We start from the raw sequence: 23,241 nt of genomic DNA, 5'->3' as shown, positions 1-23,241 counted from the left end.
AACTGCTCACATTTTAATATAATAACTCGAGGAAGTCCTGATGGTGTTTGCAATTAGATAGTGGCAGATTCTGAGCTGACGAAGGTAGATAGCAGGAAACGTAACAAGACATTTGTCTGGTTTTCAAGCAATTCTCTAAAAAGCAATGACAAGATAATAATTGTCTGAAATTAGAAAATTAGAAACTACTAAGAATTAGAGCTGAGTGGATATATATATACATACAGATTTGTTTTGCAATCATACACTGAGTTCTTCCCTGGCTGTGTGGACTAACCACACTTGTCCTCCAGTCCTCTATAGAATCTAGAGTTTGTGAGTTCTATACCTTCTTACCTCAGTCTTACTGTCCTAAACATACACCTTTTTTAAGTATATATACATATTATTTTTGACCCAATAATGACACATTTTTTATTTTAAAATTTTTATTATTTTTTTATTATTTTTATTGCTATTTCCACATGATCGCATCACTGGTTTCATGAACACTTTTTGTTCTTCCTCCGATTTTTTTCTTTTTGTGGGAGGTTCTTTGTCATTTCATTGTGTATATATGTATATATGTCTGGCAGACATACACTTCTACAGATCTGATGTAACTTATGCCTGTTTGGTCCTGAGGAAGGGAGCAGAGTCTCCTGAAACGCGTAGACCTGTGCAAGAATAAAAAGTTTACATTAATCCAAGATTTCATCAGTGATCTTTGGCGCGGTTTACAAAGCCCCATTCTAATTTCTCTCTGTTGTTAATATGTTGTCATTTATTTGATGTGAGAATGTTATTAGAATGCAATGTTAGTGGTAAAAATTATACAAGTGGAGTTCTGCCTATTTTAGCTAAGCTGACAATCTGAGATGACATGGAAGGTGGGGGAAGGTTTAGATCTATTAACTTGGTGTTGGTGCTGTGTGGCAGCCATTGTTGATGTGATGCCAAACTTGTGGAGTGGTCTAGAGTCATGGGGACTCTGCCTCGCAGTATGAGTGTTGTGGGGTACCAGGTCGCACAGCCTGTTGGTGGAATGCCGCTGTAATAGTGTTTAATGCAGAGGGGCAGAGGAGAAAGCTATTGATACTCTCTAAACAAGTATTATTTACCACCCTGTGTGAAACTGCCAAAGCTTCTTCAGTTTGCACCTTTTTATAAACACTAGCACGTCAGGCATCTGCCACTAAAAATGGGATAATTTTTGGACTGCTTTTACAATCTAAGTAACCTATAAAATCATACTACAGTGTGTTGTTAAATAGGCTGCTCGTTACTACCTGCTTACCATCCGTTTTCCCCTTGTCAGCTGGGTTGAGGCCAAATGGACATTTAGACTATGTGCGCACGTTGCGTTCTGTACCTAGTAGAAATGAACGCATCCTATTGCAGAATTTGTCATTGTTAAATTTGGTATTGAACAAAAAAATGCAGGAAATATGCATGCGTTTTTCTTGCGTTTTTACTGCGTTTTGACCGCGTTCTACATGCATTTTCAGTGCTTAGAATGAGATGCGTTTTCTAGACAAAGACACTACTGAATAAAGTTTGAACATTCAAACACTAGGAAAAAAATGAAAAAATAAAAATCATGCTTTAAATCATACACTAAAATGCTAATTTTAATAAAAAGATTATTGAGATTTAATATTTATGTATAAAATAAAGATAATTTATTGATTGACTCTTATTTTTAAGTCGGGCTGGATGTGAGGGCAAAAGGAAACCTCTTGACCTCACTATAATGCCAAAAACGCATGTTTTGATTTTGACAAAAAAGCATGTAAAACGCTAGGATTTTGCTTTAGGATGCATTTTGACAATTCTCATTGACTTCAATGTTAGCAAAACGCTGCCAAAATGGCAAACAATTGACATGCTGCTTCTTCAAACGCAGAGATTTTGACAATTTTGTGACACCAAATACGCAGCTTTTTTCTAAAGCATAGTGCGCAAACAATATGCCTATTTCCCATAGACTTTGCCTAGAAATCAAAACGCATGCAATTATGCATTAAAACGCTGCAGCTCAAAACGCTGCGGAAACGTATGAAAAAAACGCAATGTGAGCACATAGCTTAATAAGACTGTGTTTGCATTAACAAGCTCAAAAAGGGTTCAAATACAGTCCTAGCAGACCTTATGGTACTACAAGGATATTTTCAAGGCAATTAGAGGGTTTTAGCTTTGCAATTTGTACTGAATTTATTCACCGTAGAACAAATTTTCGAGAAAAATTAATTGTAGTTGGGAAATTTGAATTTCAAACGATCCAAACATTTGTATCCATATCCCTTACCCCAACGTTAGACTGAACCCTAGCTCTAGTCTATCCTATTCATGAGCTTAGACATGATCCAAGTCTTAGTATTACCTCTAAAGCACTGTGCACTCTGCGTTTCTGCTTTGTGTTTGGGGGTACCGCCTGAAGCCCCCTAAAATAAAGACCACAAACATGCTTTCAAATAAACCGCAGTTGCTAATAGCTTTCTTGATCGTGGACTTATCTTCATTTGTATTGCATTGGATACACATTACTTTTTAAATGTATATTAAATGCAGCATATACCTCACTTCTAAAAAACATCTGTTGTAAAGATAATTGAACATATATAGCTGTACTATGACAGATGATTACAATTTGTGACTGCAGAGCACTATTGTTGAATATTATTATTATTTGTTATTATAGTGCCATTTATTCCATGGCGCTTTACGTGTGAAAAAGGGGAGGGGGGCATACATAGACAAGTACGATAATTATGACCAATACAAGGCACAGATTGGTACAGGAGGAGAGAGGATCCTGCCCGCGAGGGCTCACAGTCTACAAGGGATGGGTGAGGATACAGTAGGTGAGGACAGAGCTGTTTGCGCAGTGGTACAAGGTCCTGAGGGTTATTGCAGGTTGTAGGCTTGTTGAAAGAGGTGTGTCTTCAGGCTCCTTTTGAAGGTTTCCATGCTATGTGAGAGTCCGATATGTTGGGGTAGAAAGTTCCAGAGTATGGAGGAGGATCAGGAGAAATCTTGTATGTGATTGTGGGAAGAGGAGGTAAGAGAGGAGCAGAGGAGGAGATCTTGTGAGGATCTGAGATTGCGTGCAGGTAAGTACCGGGAGACTAGGTCACAGATGTATGGAGGAGACAGGTTTTGGATGGCTTTGCATGTCATGGTTAGTGTTTTCAACTGGAGTATTTCGTCTTTGTACTCTTTGAATATGTTTGTTTTGCTTATTTTTCACATGTATTCACTTGGCTGATGCCAAAATTGTAAAGTAGACAACCCTTACATTGAAGATTTATACCAAGTTTTTATGTTTCATGTTTCCTACAAAGCAAGGGCATGTACTGCATGTAAATTATCTGCTATTTATATGGAATTTTTGTTTTACAGTGGTGGGGGCTATATTTTTTTTTACTGAACAATGTCTTTGGCTGTGAAACAACCCCATATCATCAGACTTCCTCCACCAAAATCTACAGTTCCTTCAATTTCTCGATCTATTGTCCCTTGTTTCTTCCAGACCCATTTGGACCCATCAGAGCCCAGTCTATTGAATTTCATTACATCACTCCAAATCACTTGTTTCCAATCTTCTACTGTCCATGTTTAGTACTTTTTTGCAAACTTGAGCCAATGCTTCTTATTATGATATTGAAGTTGACACATCTTCAGCCTTTTTTTGGCCTACCATTCCAGACATGTGTAACGTGCGTCGCACAGTGCTTGCATGGACGTCTGTGATCTTCCAAAGCATACGAGCCACCTCCACTGTCGAGTTTGGAGCGCCAGAACTAATAGATCTTGGGATCAGCCAACTTGTTTACTGATATTTTGCCTGGACTTCCACCTCTTGGCTTTTGAATGGATGGAAGAACTTAATTTTGCATTCTTCCAACTGTCATGGACTCACATGATGAAGTTAGGTAACTTTCTTGTCTGAGAGACCACTATTGATGAGCTGATGCAGTTTCTCTTTCCTTGGAAAATCTTCTTCACAGCTGCTCCTTGATTCAAACCAGTGACTTGTCACTTGGGAATCAACATAATAACACACTGAGATATTAGGGAATGTGAGAACAGGTTGTAATTTGTAGTATATGGAAGAAAAATATTTTTCTACCACCAGGATCAAAACAGTAACAATGCAGTGACATGACAAGAATCTGCATAACTAATCATATACTATATAGTTGAAAGACAAATTTATAGATGAGATAGCCAGGGTGATTGTATATGACTTTGTTACCCTTTTGCTTGTCAATGTATTGGATTTCACACTGTAACAACTTGCATGTTTTTACACTCTTGGTGCTCATCACATGATTACTCCATGTGCAATTTTATAGACACAATCTCACAAGACGACTGTAGACAAGCAGAGAGAGTGTTAATTAAAACGCATGAATCCCAACACTACATCAGAATCAAATTTTTGGGAGAAAATAAGGTTAACAAAATTATAATAAGAATTTGCTGTGCAGAAGGGCCTCACTATCTAACCTTTGGATAGTTTTCAGTTTTTGTCTACATAATATGCTGTTTGTTAAAGGGAACCTGTCACCAGTTTTTTCACTATTAAACTAAAAGTATCCCCTTCTGCATCTCCTGGGCTGCATTCTATGAAGGTGCACCTTATTCTCTGACTCCCCTTGCAGAGCCCAAAAATAGCTTTATAAAACATGACCATTATGTATGCTAATGACCTTTGTGGCTCAGATGGGCGTGCTCTGTTTCTGCTCCTGTCCCCCCTCCTGCCACTGTTCGCTGTCCTCGTTTCCTGATTGACGTGATGACACCTCCGTCATCATCCACATTACTCTTTCAAATTTCACACCTGTGCAGTCATGTCCGCTCACGCAGGTGCAGTTCGCTCTGCCATATCGCGGGCATAGCAGAAAACATAGCTGCCCTGACGCGTTCCGGTGAGCTAAATGCGCAGGCACGAGGAATAGGTCGGGTGTGAGGATGACGCAGTGACGCCATGCACAGCGCCAACCATAATCTCGCGCCTGCGAAAATAGCTCTCCGGCGCGCGAGGGGAACTATGTTTTTTGCTGCCTGCGCGAGCGGACATGATTGCCCAGGTGCGAGATTTGAAAGGGAAACGTGGATGATGGCGGAGGCGTCATCACGTCAATCAAGAAAGGAGGACGGCGAACAGTGGCAGGAGGAGGGGCAGGAGCAGAAAAAGAGCACGCCCATCTGAGCCACAAAGGTCATTAGCATACGTAACGGTTATATTTTATAAAGTTATTTTAGGGGTCTGCAAGGGGAGTCAGGCTACAAGGTGCACCTTCATAGAATGCAGCCCAGGAGCTGCAGAAGGTGATACTTTTAGTTTAATAGTGAAAAACTGGTGATAGGTTCCCTTTAAATTGGGCAAAAGGAGGAGAATATGCAATTTCCAAGCCACATACTTTTCTGACGTTCAGTTCTGTTCCTGGATGTATGCAGCAAGCTAAGTTCAGTTTCTGAACTTATATGTTAAGGTTGGTTTTGTTCCCATATTAATGTCTTAATCTCAATTCTATTCCTGTATCTATAGAGTAAGGTTATTTCTATTCCTTTATCAATGTATTAAGTTTTGTTTTGTTCCAGATTTATATAATAAGCTTGGTCCTGGTCCTGTATCCATGTAGCAAGCTTTGTTCTGGTACAGGAGCTATGTAGCAAGCTTGATTCTGCTTATGTATCTTTGTAATATACTTGAACAAAAACTTGGCACTCCAATAAGTAAGCAGTTTAGGTTATTTTTATGAAATCCAAAAAAGATAGTAATGTTTTTGTCTGTCATTCGGACCTTCATCTGACCAAAGCAGATTGCAGAACTGAGAGGAAAGACACATGTAAAATAATATGTATTGCACAATGGTGAAAGGAGTCCCATATGTATGTAGCTAGATTGGTTTTATTCCCATACATTTGTGATGTATTTTGTTCTGTTCACGTATCTATGTAATAAGCTTGGTTCTAGAACAATAAACGGATTTTTGTGTACTCACTGTAAAATCGTTTTCTCTTACCCATCATTGGGGGACACAGGAGCATGGGTGTTATGCTGCCTATCCATAGGAGGACACTAAGTAGATGCAAAAGCATAGCTCCTCCTCTGCAGTATACACCCCCTGGCCGGGCCAGGCAACCTCTGTTTTAGTACACAAGCAGTAGGAGAAAAAAACAGTAAAAACTTCTCAACAGAGGAACAGGAGAAAAAAAAAGAGTCATAACCAAATAAGGTACTGATAGAACCAAGGCCCAACAGGGAAACAGGGTGGGTGCTGTGTCCCCCAATGATGGCTAAGAGAAAACGATTTTACGGTGAGTACACAAAAATCCGTTTTTCTCTGACGCCTCATTGAGGGACACAGGACCATGCGACGTCCTAAAGCAGTCCATGGGTGGATAAACAATAAACAATGCAACCCAAGGACTAGGAACCAGTCCCAGATAGCCAGGGGCGCCTACTGAGATAGGTACTCCACTATCGTTTGCAGAATTTTCCTACCTAGGTTCGCCTCAGGCGAAGCCTAGGTATGGATTCAGTAATGCTTTAAAACAGTATGCAGGCAAGACCAGGTCGCAGCCTTACACCTCTGTTCCACTGAAGGCTGATGCCTAATGGCCCAAGGGGCGCCAACTGCTTGCGTGGAATAAGTCCGCAGCCCACTAGGAATGGGCTTAAGTTGCAATGGTAGACTTCCTGGATCGCAGAGCGAATCCAGAGAGCCAGCGTTGCCTATGAAGCTGCCTGTCCTTTCTTAGGCCTTTCAGGAATGACGATCAAGGAGTCTATGTTCCTAAAGGGGCTGTCCTGGGTACGTAATATCTGAGAGCCCTCACAAGATCTAGCAAATGTAGAAACCTTTCCACCCTATGGACTGGGTGTGGACAAAAAAGAAGTCAGAACAATGTCCTCGTTCATATGAAACGGGGAAGTAACCTTCGGAAGAAAATCCGGAAGGGGGCGTAGAACCACCTTGTCCTGATGAAAGATCAGAAAGGGTTCGCGGTAAGAGAGTGATGCTAGTTTTGAAACTTGTCTGATGGACGTAATCGCCACTAAGAATGTTACCTTCCAGGAGAGAAGAGCAAGAGAAGATTCCTTAAGAGGTTCAAAAGGGGACCTCTGGATACCGTCTAAAACGAGATTGAGGTCCCATGGGTCCAGCGACCATTTACACAGGGAAACTAGATTGGAAACACCCTTGAGGAAAGTCTTGACTTGCGGATTGCAAGCTAGGCGGTATTGATAGAATATTGAGAGCTGAAACCTGCCCGTTAAGGGAGCTGAGGGCCAACCCCTTTTGCAACCTGACTGCAAAAAAAAAAATCAAGAATTCTGGGGATCGCCAGAGGCATAGGTTGGACATTAGATTCCCTGCACTGGAAAAGGAAAGTTTTCCACGTACGGTGGTAAACATGGGATGAAGGCCGGCTTTCGGGCACTGTACAAGGTGGAGATGACCGCAGGAGAGAATCTCCCTGTTTTTAAAGTCCAGGTCTCAATGGCCAGGCCGTCAGCTTCAGGGCTCTGGAGTTCTGATGGGAAATGGGCCCTTGGGTCAGCAAGTCTGGGATGCTTACGAGGCGCCATGAGCAATTGTACTAATTCAGCATACCAGGCGCACCTGGGCTAGTCCGGTGCTACTAGTATCACCGGGACTCCTTCTGCCTTGATCTTCCTGATTACTCGCGGCAGCAGGGGCAGAGGCGAAAAACATGTAAGTTGGACGGAAACGACTTCAGGAGACTAGAGCATCCGCGCCAATGGACTGTGGGTCACGTGACCTGGCTAAGAACGCGGATACCTTTGCGTTCAACCTTGAGGCCATTAGATTATTATTATTCATTATTATTTATTTGTAGAGCACCATTAATTCTACGTCTGGTGTACTCAAGTGAGTGCAGATGTGTGGGAACACTTCTGGGTGGAAAAACCACTCTCCGGCGGCCAGGCCTTGGCGACTTAGAAGGTCCGCCACCCAGTTTTCTACTCCTGGTATGTGTAACGTTGAAAACACAGACCCCCGTCGATTCGGTCCAGGTGAGGATCCTGAGGACCTCGAGATAAGCTGTCTTGCTGCTGGTACCTCGCTGCTGATTGCCATAGGCCACAGCTGTTGCATTGTTCAATTGGACCCGAATCAAACGACCTGCTAGCAGAAAAGGGGAATGACCTGAGTGCGAGAAGATCGCGCTGATTTTCAGGATGATTTCTGGGAAGGGAAGACTCCTGGGGTGTCCAACGTCCCGAAGCAGTGTGGAGCCAGTACGCGGCTCCCGAGACTAAGAGGCTGGCGTCCGTGGTCAGGAGTAGCCAGTCCACTTGGGGGAGAAAAACTCCTTCTCGATATGGAAGAGGACTGAAGCCACCAGTAAAGCGCATACCTGACTGAAGGTGTCAGGTGAAAAGTTCGTCCAAGGAAAAGGGGCTCTTGCCACAGGCAGCTAGAAGCGCAAGCTGCAGTGGGCGGTGGTGTGGCTAAGCGAGCAGCACTGCCTCTATAGCCGCCGCTATCGTACCTAGCACTCTCATACTGAATCGTATGAAGTGACAGGAGTACATAGAGGGCAGTGTACCGCTTGTTGTAGAGTGGTCGCCTTGACTTGAGGGAGAAATATCAAGCTCCGAAGAGTGTCCAGGGACATGCCCAGGGAGGTGACGGATTTTGACGCGACCGGGGATGATTTGACTGGAGTCAGAAGCCGCCCTAAGTAGGATAGGGTGCCCACAGAGATCTGCACGCTGGTTGAGCCCTTGATGAGGAGGTCATCCAAGCAAGGCAGAACAGCCACTCTCCTGGCGTGAAGGGCACTCATGGCGGCCGCCATGACCTTAGTTAAGACCCTTGGTGCTGTGGCAGAGCCGAGGGTAGGACCACAAATGAACACAAGAAGTCCTGAACCGCGAAGCGGAGAAACTTTGGTGAGCTGGAGCGATGGGTATGTGCAGGTACGCGTCCCTGATAGCTAGGGAAGCAAGGAATTCTCCTTCGACCATAAAGGTAATAATGGACCCTAGGAAGACCATTCTGAATCTCCTTACGTGCACATGTTTGCTCAGGTGTTAGAGGTCCAGGATGGGACGAACTGACCCGTCTTTCTTTGGCGACCACAATAGGTATAGCTTTGAACCTCTCGCCGTCCGCGACAGGTACCATCACCCCCGCCGTTTGGAGGAAGTGGATTGCTGAGGAGAAGGCCTCGGGGTGTTTTGGAGCGTTTGGGGGGGTTTGAGAGAAAAGACTGACCAGGGGATCGGGTCCAGAATTCAATGTGGTAACCGGAAGACACAAGGTATCACACCCATTTGTGGTCTGAGGCGGCGGCCCAGATGGAGGACGAGACTTCTCGGTCTTTGTCTAGACTGCCAGGACGAGGTGGACTCGGGGAGGGCTGAGAAGGTCGGGCCCTGCGTGTCTAGTAAAAAAACATCCTGGGCTAGAGTTGGGGGAGAGAGGTACTCTTTTCCTCCCGTGGCGTCAGACAAAAAAAAAAAGAGCCTGTCCAGACGATCGGCAAACCATCGGTCTGGAAAGGAGTACTGTGAGAGGCCACTCTCCATTATCGGAACCAGAGGGCCTTACAGATGGCTATGGTATTTGAGGCGGCAATAACTGCGCAGGTAGCAGCGCCGAGGGAGGCCTGCATGAGGTACTCCGCCGCCGCAGCAATGTGAACAGTTACATCTGTGAGGGTCTGAGGAAAACTGGTAGTCCTGGTGCCTGTGCGACCCACACGGAAGGGGAGAGGGACCCGTGGCCTCGAGGCAGAGCGATCGAGCTGCTCCACTTGTCTGTCTGTCGGGTCCTTGAAGGAGGATCCATCAAGTAAAAGACAGGAAGGGTCCTTCAGGCAGGCAGAAGCCGGGTGAGGGTCCACCGAGGCCGGATCGGCCCAGCCCTTAGAGACAGCTAAGCCAAAGGGGTACCGGGAGTCCATGAGTTTACGGATACCGAAGCGGCGTCAAAAAGCTCTTTTTTTTTTTTTTTGAAGTTTCTTCACCCTTTTAAAGGAGACCACAGGGTCACTAGTAGTGGATGGGAGATCTTCCACATGCAGAGTTTTGGTAGATTGCTGCAATAAGGGAGTCCATCGCAGCTTGATCGCTCGGGGAGGTTGAAACCAAGGAATCATCCCGGTACAAACATCATTCCCCTTCCTCCAGCTCCTCAGAGACCGCAGAACATGTGGGAGAACCCCATCTGTGAACCGCAGAGGGAGACCCATGGGAGTCATGCCCTTTTTCTGATCTGCAACCGGTGAAGCAGAGGGCGGATTCTTATCAGAAGGACCTCTATAGAGGTGTCATCAGGCTGCGTTCTGTCCAGGGGCCCCGAGGGGTGTAGGACGATGTTGCATAGTCAGCACCAGATTCTGGGAACTGCGCCCATTCTGGGGGACTGGGAGCCGTAGGCTCTGGGCTGGCAGCGGTTGCTGCGGTGGTGGCGGGGGGGGGCTACAAAGGCACCAGACTCACAGAAGGAAGAGGTGCTATTATCCCCTAGTAGCTCAGCATGGCAGGATACATTAATAGTCTTATAGTTGTTGCTGTAGTTGTGCAGGGCATAAAACATGTGACTGCAGCCCCTGGCTGATGAGCCACAAACTCTGATTGTAATGAGGGAGCAATGCTCTGCAGAGTTAATATATAAGTGAGGCTATAACTCATCCAGAACCCTGATGACCCTTTCCCCCTCCTGTGTCACAGTTCCTGTGGGAAGGAGGAAGCCAGCTCTGAGAGACGCCCACAGGCTCTGATCACAACAAGAGGGAGCAATGCTCTGCAGCAATGATCTGCAGATCCTGTGTGAGGAGGGTTACGCGCGCTTTCGTGAGGGGGCATGGCTTATCGAGTGTCGTAGGGGGCAGGGCTTAGCTCTGACAAGAAGGCATGAGAAAATATAATATGCAAAAAAAAAATGGTGGGAAGGGACTCCTTCTCCCCTCCAGCTCTGTACAACAATGGTGGACAGAAAAACCTCTATAAGTGTACTGCAGCTGTGGGTGCATTTAGTCCAGGGAGTTGTCCCCTCCCCCCGCCACAGGTGGAATGCTCTGCAGGTGTCTGCAATCACAGCCCATGTCCATCCAGTCAGTGTGACCTTTGCTCCAGTTTCCTGTCAGGGAGCCAGTGTGCAGATTCTGACACCTGCTGTGTTCGGTCACAGAACGTGTATCAACTCAGAGCCTGCCAGAGGGAATGATTTCACCTCAACTCCTGTGGAGATGGCAGTCTGGTCACGCTGGTGCGGAGCGAATATCAACTCAGAGCCTGCAAGAGGGGTTGAGGAAGTTTTCATTTGCTCTGGAAAATCAGTGCCATGAGACCGGTCATCCAGTGAGTAACATCCCAGGATCCAGTGTCGCAGGAGGTGGTACGGGGAGGCAACACTCCGCGTTCCCGCCTGTTGATGGTTTTAGGAAATCGGTCCCCGAAGGAACCGTCGCCCTCTAAAAACAAAAAATTCTTGCTGCAGTAGTCTGCAGAGATGTGCCTCCTATAGACACTAAGCTAAAACTGAGGTTGCCTGGGCCGGCCAGGGGGTGTATACTGCAGAGGAGGAGCTATGCTTTTGCATCTACTTAGTGTCCTCCTATGGATAGGCAGCATAACACCCATGGTCCTGTGTCCCCCAATGAGGCGTCAGAGAAATTTATGTTATAAGCTTGGTTCTAGTAAAGTACCTATGTAGTTAGCTTGTTTCTTGTCTGTATATACAATACTCACAAACAGGGACATTTGGCTTTCGGGTGAAATTTCAGGAGAATCCTAATATGCCCTCTAACCTCTTCAGGCGGACCTAATTTGACCTTCTCTAAACTTTTGAATGCACATATCCAACTGTTCAATGTTTCAGTACTTATTGGACAACTTGATGTTCTCTAACATGGAGCTTAATTGCAAAATTCACAATAGAATTATCCAATAAATTTTGGGGTTCAGTTAGAATTGGTATTTAAACAGTCCTCCTAATCATGCTGTTCCCATTTTGACATCATGAGACCAAGACGACACCTAACAATTGATCACCAATACCTCACCATTGCGAGGCTTCAAGCAGGATGTTATCAGACAGAAATGGCCACTGAGCTTAGAGTGTCACAGAGTGTCATCAGCAGGTTGCAACAGAGATACAGAGAGACTGGAAGAGTCACAGAAAGGCATGGAAGTGGATGTCCTTTGGCCACATCCCACACGGATGACCACTTCAATGTGAGCAATGCCCTTCGGAACCTGATGATGAATGCCACACAACTCCAGGCACATGTAAGGGAGGTGAGAGGCACCCAAGTGTCACATCAGACCATTCAAAACTGTTTACATCAGCGTGCTAGATGACCTGCAAGGGTACCTTACCACATCTCTAGGCACAGGCGCCGTCGACATGCTGGACAAGGGACCATTGGGCCTTAGTTCTCTTGATGAAAAGTCGATTCACACCAAGTAGAAATGATGGCTGCCAACGATGTTGGAGATACATTTGGTGGGGTTACAGTGTTGTCAGATGTGTCTAGTAAATACAGAGCTGCCCTACACTTTGTAAGTGGAACAGTGACAAGCTCCTACTACTTGAATAATATCATTAATCGAGTCACTGTACCTCTGCATGAACAACACAGGCCTAATTTCATCTTCTTGGATGACAATGCGCCAGTTCATCGAGGTCACATTATTTGGCAACAGCTGCTGGAGACTGTGGAACCTCGAAAGTAGAGATCTACACTTTCTCCAGACCTGAATGCCTTAGGAAACTTATGGGATCACCCGAGTAGCTGTGTAGAGGCCATAACGCTATACCCCAGAATCTCAATGACCTGAGGGCCACTTTTCAAGAAGAGTGGGATGCGATGCCTCTGCAGAAAATAATTTCACTTGTGAATAGCTGCAGATGTTCTGGTCAAGACCACATGTCAAGTTTTTGAGAGATTGACTTTTTTTCGGGGGGAGGGGGCGGGGGGGGAGTATACACTCCACTGTTGACTTTTGTTTCAAAAAGTTGCTTGAGATGACTAAATCACATTTGCACGTTTCTACTTGAATGCCCTGCTTTTATGATAACATATGACTGTAGAATGAACTTTTTACATTTTACATATATTTCACACGAAAGCCAAATATTCCAAACTTTTTCAGAGTGTTGTACTGTATGTAGTAAGCTTAGCACTGTTCTTGTATTTAGCAAACTTGGTTTTGTTTCTGTCATATATGTAGTAATTGTCAGTTCTCTGAAGATGGTTCTACAGTGCCTTGCGAAAGTATTCGGCCCCCTTGAATTTTTCAACCTTTTCCCACATTTCAGGCTTCAAACATGAAGATAAAAATTTGAATGTTATGGTGAAGAATCAACAACAAGTGGAACACAATTGTGAAGCTGAACGAAATGTATTGCTTATTTTAAACTTTTTTAAAAAATAAATAACTGAAAATTTGGGGAGTGCAATATTATTCGTCCCTTTCATTTTCAGTGCCACAAACTCACTCCAAGTTCATTGAGGATCCCTGAATGATCCAATGTTGACCTAAATGACTTATGATAATAAATATAAGCCCCCTGTGTGTAATCAAGTCTAGGTAAAAATGCACCTGCTCTGTGATAGTCTCAGTGTTCTGTATAAAATGCAAATAGCATCATGAAGACCAAGGAACACAACAGGCAGGTCCGTGATACTGTTGTTGAGAAGTTTAAAGCCGGATTTGGTTCCAAAAAGATTTCCAAAACTTTAAACATCCCAAGGAGCACTGTGCAAGCGTTCATATTGAAATGGAAGGAGTATCATACCACTGCAAATCTACCAAGACCCGGCCGTCCATCCAAACTTTCATCTCAAACAAGGAGAAGACTGATCAGAGATGCAGCCAAGAGGCCGATGATCATTCTGGATGAACTGCAGAGATCTACAGCTGAGGTGTGAGAGTCTGTCCATAGGACAACAATTTGTCTCACACTGCACAAATCTGGCCTTTATGGAACAGTGGCAAGGAGAAAGCCATTTCTCAAAGATATCCATAAAAAGTGTCATTTAAAGTTTGCCACAAGCCACCTGGGAGACACACCAAACATGTGGAAGAAGATGCTCTGGTCAGATACAACTAAAGTCGCACTATTTGGGCACAATGCCAAAAGATATGTTTGGCGTAAAAGCAACACAGCTCATCACCATGAACACACCATCCCCACTGTCAAACATGGTGGTGGCAGCATCATGGTTTGGGCCTGTTATTCTTCAGCAGGGACAGGGAATATGGTTAAAATTGATGGGAAGATAGATGGAGCCAAATAGAAGACCATTTTGAAGAAAACCTGTTAGAGTCTGCAAAAGACCTGAGACATGGACGGAGATTTGTCTTCCAACAAGACAATGATTCCAAAACATAAAGCAAAATCTACAATGGAATGGTTCACAAATAAACGTATCCAGGTGTTAGAATGGCCAAGTCAAAGTCCAGACCTGAATCCAATTGAGAATCTGTGGAAAGAGCTGAAAAGTGCTGTTCACAAACGCTCTCCATCCAACCTCACTCAGCTCCAGCTGTTTGCAAAGAAAGAATGGGCAAAAATGTCAGTCTCTCGATGTGGAAACTGATGAGACATACCCCAAGCGACTTGCAGCTGTATTCGCAGAAAAAGGTGGCGCTACAAAGTATTAACTTAAAGGGGCCGAATAATATTGCACGCTCCAATTTTCAGTTTATTATTTTTTTTACAAAAAGTTTAAAATAAGCAATAAATTTCGTTCAACTTCACAATTGTGTCCCACTTGTTGATTCTTTCCCATAACATTAACATTTTTATTTTTATGTTTAAAGCCTGAAATGTGGGAAAAGTTTAAAAAATTCAAGAGAGCTGAATATTTCGCAAGGCACTGTATATAGAGTCTAAATTTTCTGTAGTGGACTACTAGATTGGCATTTTGGATGCTGATGTTTGACATCTTCAGTGAATGCAGGAATAAAAAATAAAAAAGTGGGTGCGCTCCTGTGTGCACATGCTAAAAGTGGTGAGATTATAAATTAAATGCGAGGTAGTACTCACTCCGAAGGTTGTGCACCCCTGCACAGCTACAGTAATCGCCTGGACTCAGACACAATTAATCACCATTAATCACCGTCCATTTCAGTTGTATATATTTTTGTACTATACAGTTAGGTCCAGAAATATTTGGACAGTGACACAATTTTCGCGAGTTGGGCTCTGCATGCCACCACATTGGATTTGAAATGAAACCTCTACAACAGAATTCAAGTGCAGATTGTAACGTTTAATTTGAAGGTTTGAACAAAAATATCTGATAGAAATTGTAGGAATTGTACACATTTCTTTACAAACACTCCACATTTTAGGAGGTCAAAAGTAATTGGACAAATAAACCAAACCCAAAAAAAATAAATTTTATTTTCAATATTTTGTTGCGAATCCTTTGGAGGCAATCACTGCCTTAAGTCTGGAACCCATGGACATCACCAAACGCTGGGTTTCCTCCTTCTTAATGCTTTGCCAGGCCTTTACAGCCGCAGCCTTCAGGTCTTGCTTGTTTGTGGGTCTTTCCGTCTTAAGTCTGGATTTGAGCAAGTGAAATGCATGCTCAATTGGGTTAAGATCTGGTGATTGACTTGGCCATTGCAGAATGTTCCACTTTTTTGCACTCATGAACTCCTGGGTAGCTTTGGCTGTATGCTTGGGGTCATTGTCCATCTGTACTATGAAGTGCCGTCCGATCAACTTTGCGGCATTTGGCTGAATCTGGGCTGAAAGTATATCCCGGTACACTTCAGAATTCATCCGGCTACTCTTGTCTGCTGTTATGTCATTAATAAACACAAGTGACCCAGTGCCATTGAAAGCCATGCATGCCCATGCCATCACGTTGCCTCCACCATGTTTTACAGAGGATGTGGTGTGCCTTGGATCATGTGCCGTTCCCTTTCTTCTCCAAACTTTTTTCTTCCCATCATTCTGGTACAGGTTGATCTTGGTTTCATCTGTCCATAGAATACTTTTCCAGAACTGAGCTGGCTTCATGAGGTGTTTTTCAGCAAATTTAACTCTGGCCTGTCTTTTTGGAATTGATGAATGGTTTGCATCTAGATGTGAACCCTTTGTATTTACTTTCATGGAGTCTTCTCTTTACTGTTGACTTAGAGACAGATACACCTACTTCACTGAGAGTGTTCTGGACTTCAGTTGATGTTGTGAGCAGGTTCTTCTTCACCAAAGAAAGTATGTGGCGATCATCCACCACTGTTGTCATTCGTGGACGCCCAGGCCTCTTTGAGTTCCCAAGCTCACCAGTCAATTCCTTTTTTCTCAGAATGTACCCGACTGTTGATTTTGCTACTCCAAGCATGTCTGCTATCTCTCTGATGGATTTTTTCTTTTTTTTCAGCCTCAGGATGTTCTGCTTCACCTCAATTGAGAGTTCCTTAGACCGCATGTTGTCTGGTCACAGCAACAGCTTCCAAATGCAAAACCACACACCTGTAATCAACCCCAGACCTTTTAACTACTTCATTGATTACAGGTTAACGAGGGAGACGCCTTCAGAGGTAATTGCAGCCCTTAGAGTCCCTTGTCCAATTACTTTTGGTCCCTTGAAAAAGAGGAGGCTATGCATTACAGAGCTATGATTCCTAAACCCTTTCTCCGATTTGGATGTGAAAACTCTCATATTGCAGCTGGGAGTGTGCACTTTCAGCCCATATTATATATATATAATTGTATTTCTGAACATGTTTTTGTAAACAGCTAAAATAACAAAACTTGTGTCACTGTCCAAATATTTCTGGACCTAACTGTATATGTGTTATATTATATCTATGAAATGGACCAACTGGTAATTAATTTATTGGGTTTTATATATACTAATTGAGTGCGTGTCCTGTATATATATATATATATATATGTATATATTAGATCTTTGTTCACCACAATGTAAGAGCAACCGAGGAGGAGGACAGCAGTCCCCGAAAACACATAGGGCAATAATATAAATTATTAATCCTTCATTCATGGTCTGCAGCGCCCTGTTCTCCACCGGTTTCTCTCTTAGTCCTGGATGTTTGACATCAGACACAGACAACTAGTTCTCAGTGTATGATGGTCTATATCACTGAACTATGCAGCATCTCTGTAACGCAAAATGTAAGCATGCTTATTCCGGTCTCTTCTAAATGATTGTGTTGCTACTAATAGCGCAATAATAAATCTAAAATTGAACATGAGTGTGCAATTCCAACATAGAAACACCAGTTACCCTTATTTTTAGTGTTTTGTTGTCTGAGCTACTCTACCAGAGCTAAGGCTATAGATTTGCCCACAGCAACCCATGAACCAGCGCTTTTTGATTGCCCCACAGGCTAAAATTTGTCAGCCAGCCTCTGACTGTGAGTAACCTGCATGACCCAAGTATGCTAAAACTGTCTGCAAAGGAAGCCGCCAGCAGTGGATCCTGATAACGTGCCTAAATATTTTCAGTGTGGCAGGATCTCATTGATAGTAGCTAAGGCGTGTAAGTGCAGGGATTTCTGTGCATGGTGCTCATACTCAATGGTTTATATATTGAGATGTTTTGTGCTGTAATTTGTGTATTATCAGGTCTATCCTTCCTGTGAGTTCCATAATTTCTTGCAATGATGCAATGTTGAGGAGTGTATATATACAGTAACTAGCTGTAGTACCCGGCGTTGCCCAGGATAGTAACTATCTCTCTGTCTCTCTCCCAGTCTCTGTCTGTGTGTCGCTGTCTGTCTCTTTCCTTGTCTGTCTGTTTCGATCTCTCTGTCTGTATTTGCATCAGTCAGTCTGTCTCAATCTCTGTATGTCTGTCTCGCTCCGTCTCTTTGCCCGCTCCGTCTGTCTGTCTCTCTCTATCCGTCTCACCACCAACATCTTTTTACCTCACACATAAGCTTGTTATACTAACAGTTTATTTCGTTCCTATAGCAACCACTGACAGTTGCTATTTATAGCCTGTAGCTCCCAGCTCCATTCACTTTAATGGCTGCAGGATTTTTGTAGAGTAACTGGAAAGCATGGGGTTGAATTTTCCCGCCCAAACAGTGTCTATGACGTTCCCTGAGTCACATGGAGTGTCTGTGCAAAATTTCGTGATTGTACATGCGACGGTGCAGATTCTTTTAGCGGATACACACACACACACACACACACACACACACAGCTTTATATATTAGATGAGCAAAAATTTTAGGCAGGTGTGCTTACTTTTTAAAGTGAAGTAATAATGATATGTCTCAAGTGCTGCACTGTTTCCTTAGCTGATCTCTGAGTCTACAGTCCAGTCCTTTATGTTACCCATTTTTTTATGTTGTCAATGCTGAGAAATACAGGCAGATACTTATCCATAATACAATAACATCAAGAAGGCATCTGGTTGACCATAGGTGTGGACTTGTTGTCCTGCTGCAGAATAAAACTCAAGCCAATCTTATTAAGCACATCTTCTGTGTAACCAAAAAGGAGTCCCAGAAGTGAAGATATGACCTGACAGAGCCCTGACCTCAACATCAGCGAAACGGTGTGAGATTACATGAAGAGGAAGAAGGACTTGCACGCTTACATCCACAGAAGATCTGGGGTTAGTTCTCCAAGATGTTTGCAGCAACCTCCTAGCCACGTTCCTTTCTGCAATTGTAACACAAGAATTGATGATGTTGGAAAGACAAAGAACAGTTAGAGGAAATTTTAATATAATATAGATTTTTTTTCTTTGTTTACTATTGTTCACTATGTTCCAGGAATACAAGCAAACAAGAAAACTTATAATAAATATTTTTTATTCCACTTATCCATTAAAATTTTATGTGAACATTTATACCTGTTTAGGAGCTTTTAACAACAAGGTGTGTAATGCTACAATCCCAAGACCATGACCTGTCCGGCACAGACTCAGAAAGGAACGTCATTACATGCAAAGAAATCACAATGGCCCCAGCAACATGTCACCCAGTGATATAGTGATATGAAACAAAGAGAACGCAGCTACATCTGTAATGTGAAGACTAGGTGTGACGGTAATAATTGGCAGTAAAGTACAATAGTAAAATTAAAAACACAGTAGTTTCCTTTAAGTTAAAACCAATGTTTTAGGCTACCAATGTTTGCCATGTTCCAAAGTTGAGTTCAGCTCATGAGAAATGGGAGTGAAGAAGGGAATTTTGTTTACTTACCGTAAATTCCTTTTCTTCTAGCTCCAATTGGGAGACCCAGACAATTGGGTGTATAGCTATTGCCTCTGGAGGCCACACAAAGTATTACACTTAAAAGTGTAAGGCCCCTCCCCTTCTGGCTATACACCCCCAGTGGGATCACTGGCTCACCAGTTTTAGTGCCAAAGCAAGAAGGAGGAAAGCCAATAACTGGTTTAAAGACCAATTCAATCCGAGGAAACATCGGAGAACTGAACCATACCACATGAACAACATGTGTACCCGAAAAAACAGAAAAACCCCGAGAAAACAGGGCGGGTGCTGGGTCTCCCAATTGGAGCTAGAAGAAAAGGAATTTACGGTAAGTAAACAAAATTCCCTTCTTCTTTGTCGCTCCATTGGGAGACCCAGACAATTGGGATGTCCAAAAGCAATCCCTGGGTGGGTAAAAGAATACCTCATGATAGGGCCGTCAAACGGCCCTCTCCTACAGGTGGCCAACCGCCGCCTGAATGACTTATCTACCTAGGCTGGCGTCTGCCGAAGCGTAGGTATGCATCTGATAATGCTTGGTAAAAGTAAGTAGACTCGACCAGGTGGGTGCCTGACACACCTGCTGAGCCGTAGCCTGGTGCCGTAATGCCCAGGATGCACCCACGGCTCTGGTAGAATGGGCCTTCGGCCTTGAGAGAACCAGAAGCCCAGTAGAACTGTAGGTTTCAAGAATTGGTTCCTCGAGCCCCCGAGCAAGGGTGGATCTGGAAGCTTGCGACTGTTTACGCCGACCAGCGACAAGGACAAAGAGTGCATCCGGGTGGCGCAGGAGCGCCATGCGGGAAGTAGAACCTGAGTGCTCTCACCAGAACCAACAGATGCAAATCTTTCTGAAATTGATGGACTGGACGAGGACACAAAGAAGGTGAGGTGATATCCTGATTGATATGAAAATGGGATACCACCTTAGGGAGAAATTCCGGAACCGGACGCAGAACTACCCTGTCCTGGTGAAGGACCAGGAAGGGAGTTTGTATGAGAGCGTTGCTAGCTCGGAAACTCTCCTAAGAGACGAGACCGTTACTAGAAGGCCACTTCCCGTGAAAAACGGGAAGGGAGACATCCTTCAAAGGCTCGAAAGGCGGCATCTGGAGAGCAATTAGAACCTTGTTCAGATCTCAGGGCTCTAACGGCCGCTTGTACGGAGTGCTGAGAAGACAAACTCCCCGTAGGAACGTGCGTACCTGAGGAAGTCGTCGTTTCTGAAAAAATACAGATAGCGCTGAGACTTGTCCCTAAAGGGAACTGAGCGACAACCCATTTTCCTACCTAGATTGCAGGAAGGAAGGAAACATAGACGATGCAACCGGCCAGGGAGAAACACCCTGCGCCGAGCACCGAGATAAGAACATCTTCCACGTCCTGTGGTCAATCTTGGCGGACGTTGGTATGCTAGCCTGTCTCATGGTGGCAACCACGTCCTGAGGTAATCCTGACGACACTAGGTTCCAGGACTCAATGCCACACCATCCGGTTGAGGGCCGTAGAATTCAAATGGAAGAATGGCCCTTGAGACAGCCAGTCTGATTGGTCTGGTAGTGCCCCCGGTTAGCCTACCGTGAGGCACCACAGAACCGAGTACCACAACATCCTCGGCCAATTTGTAGCGACGAGGATGGCGCGGCCGCAGTCGGTCTTGATCTAGCGCAGTACTCTGGGCAACAATGCCAGAGGTGGCACCTAAGGTAGCTGGAACTGCGACCAATGCTGAACTAAGGCGTTTGCCGCCAGAGCTCGATGATTGTGAAACCGTGCCATGAAGCTGGCACATTGTTGTTGTGCCGTGACGCCATTAGATCGACGTCCGGCCTCTGTCAGCGGCGCCAGATCTCCTGAAACCCGTCCGGGTGAGGAGACCATACTCTTTCGGCCACACCTCAGCGACTTAGGAAGTCAGCTTCCTAGTTTCCACACTTGGGATGTGAATTGTGGATATGGTGGATGCCGTGTCTTCCACCCACATCAGAACCTGCCGGACTTCCTGGAAGGCTTGCCGGTTGCGCGTTCTTCCTTGGTGGTTGATGTATGCCACCGCTGTGGAGCTGTCCGACTGAAGTCGGATATGCTTGCTTTTCCAGCCGCTGTTGGAAGGATTGTAGGGCAAGATACACTGCTCTGTGTTCAAGAACATTGATCTGAAGAGTGGACTCTTGCTGAGTCCACGTACCCTGAGCGCTGTAGTGGAGAAAAACTGCTCCCCACCCTGATAGACTCGCGTCTGTCGTAACTATCGCCCAGGACGGGGATAGGAAGGACCTTCTTTTTGACCAAGAGGTGAGAAGAAGCCACCACCGTAGAGATTCCTTGGCCGCCTGAGAAAGAACGACGACTCTGTTGAGGGACGTCGACTCCTCGTCCCATTGGCGGAGAATGTCCCATTGTAGTGGACGCAGTAAAACTGCGCGAAAGGAACTGCCTCCCTTGCTACCATCTTACGTAGGAAGTGCATGAGGCGTCTCAATGTGTGCGACTGGTTCTTAAAGAAGAGCTTGCAGCCCGTAGTGAATGCTGTTTGTCTAGCGGCAGCTTCACTATCGCTGAGAGAGTAAGAAACTCTATGCCTAGATATGTTATCGATAGGGTCGGGGTCGGATCTGACTTTAAAAAGTTGATGATCCACCCAAAACTCTAGAGAGTCTCCAGCGCAACGTTCGGGCAGTGTTGGCATGTTTCCTAAGAGAGTGCCTTGACAAGTAGATCGTCTAAATACGGGACCACAGAGTGACCCTGAGAGTGCAGGACTGTGACTACTGCCGCCCTGACCTTGGCGAAGACCAGTTGGACTGTCGCTAGCCGGAAGGTAGAGCTACGAACAGAGGGTGTTCGTCTCCTATAACGAAGCGTAGAAACGCTAGTGCTCTGGATCAATCGGCACGTGTGGATAAGCATCCTTGATGCCTAATGATGCTAGGAAATATCCTTGGGACCTTGAGGCGATGACATGGCGGAGGGATTCCATCCGGAACCGCCTGGTGTCCACGAGCTTGCTGAGCATTTTTAGATCCAGAACGGGACGGAACGGCCCGTTGTTATAGGTACCGCAAAGAATTTGGGGTAAAAACCGTGACCTTGTTCCTGAAGAGGAACGGGGGTCATCACTCTTTCTGCCTATAGAGTGCACCCTGTTTGCAGAAGAGCAGCGGCCCGGCCGGGAGGTGGAGAAATTCTGAAGAATCGAGTTGGAGGACGAGAAGTGAGCTCTATCCTGTACCCGTGAGACAGAATGTCTCACACTCCATGGTCATTGACCTATGGCAGCTAAATATCGCCAAGGCGGGAGAGCCTGCTACCGACCGAGGCCGCAAGTCATGAGGAAGCCGCCTTGGAAGCGGGTTTTCAGACTGTCGCTTTTTTGGGCGAGACTGAGCCCGCTAAGAATCTTAGCTCCTCTGATCCTTTTGAGTCCACATTTGACGAGGAAAAATGGGACCTGCCCGAGCCTCGAAAAGGCCGAAAACCCCGACTGCCTCTTGCTCTGTTGGGGTTTGTTGTGTCCGGGCTGAGGAAAGGATGAATCCTTACCCCTGGACTGTTTGATGGTTACATCCAACGCTCACCAAACAGTCGGTCTCGCGTAAGAAACAAATGCAGACATTTGAGAGGTTAAGGATGCCACCTGCGGCACAGATGTACGTGTAACCGTGTCAATCTGTGTAAGACAAGCTGAAATAGCTTGGAGTGCCCCAAGGAAGAGAATGCCGGAGCCAACGGTGCGCCGACAGCCTCATAGATGGCTTTCGACCAGAGATCCATCTGTCTGTCAGTGGCATCTTTGAGTTTGCAGTTCCATCTCCCACTGCAACTATGGATCTAGCTACAAGCCTGGAGATTGGAGGATGCCGCTCGGGACATTGGGTCCAGTCCTTGACCAAGTCAGGGGACAGGGATAACGTGTATCCTAAGCCGTTTGGAGAAGCGCATATCTGGATAAGCGTGGTGTTCCTGGACTGCCTCTCTGAAGGCAGAGTGGTCCAGAAAAATACGTGAAGCTGACTCCTCCACTGGAGGAGCTGTGAGAAATAACCCAC

At 45.0% G+C, this 23,241-nt stretch overlaps 1 protein-coding gene across 4 annotated transcripts in view; it reads right to left on the bottom strand.

The window, feature by feature from the left end:
- Nucleotides 1-23: 23 nt before the first annotated feature.
- The window catches only part of LOC142249916 (40-kDa huntingtin-associated protein-like), a 72,850-nt gene continuing 49,632 nt past the window's right edge, over nucleotides 24-23,241 (bottom strand). The window contains exons 13-15 of one of the 4 annotated variants that reach the window (XM_075321898.1): nucleotides 18,571-18,635; nucleotides 2,363-2,423; nucleotides 519-656 (exon numbers count right to left, since the gene is read on the bottom strand). In XM_075321898.1, coding sequence (XP_075178013.1) covers nucleotides 604-656; nucleotides 2,363-2,423; nucleotides 18,571-18,635 — 179 coding nt within the window. In that variant the 3' untranslated portion in view covers nucleotides 519-603. Of the gene's footprint in view, nucleotides 136-443; nucleotides 657-2,362; nucleotides 2,424-4,231; nucleotides 4,357-18,570; nucleotides 18,636-23,241 lie in introns of those variants that run through there. The other 3 variants (XM_075321900.1, XM_075321897.1, XM_075321899.1) reach the window with 3 other exon arrangements.

Source organism: Anomaloglossus baeobatrachus, chromosome 8 (assembly GCF_048569485.1).
Source record: "Anomaloglossus baeobatrachus isolate aAnoBae1 chromosome 8, aAnoBae1.hap1, whole genome shotgun sequence".
In the NCBI taxonomy this organism is placed as follows: Eukaryota; Metazoa; Chordata; class Amphibia; order Anura; family Aromobatidae; genus Anomaloglossus; species Anomaloglossus baeobatrachus.
Note: the sequence above shows the minus strand (reverse complement) of the source record. Positions and strands in the feature narration are given on the sequence as shown.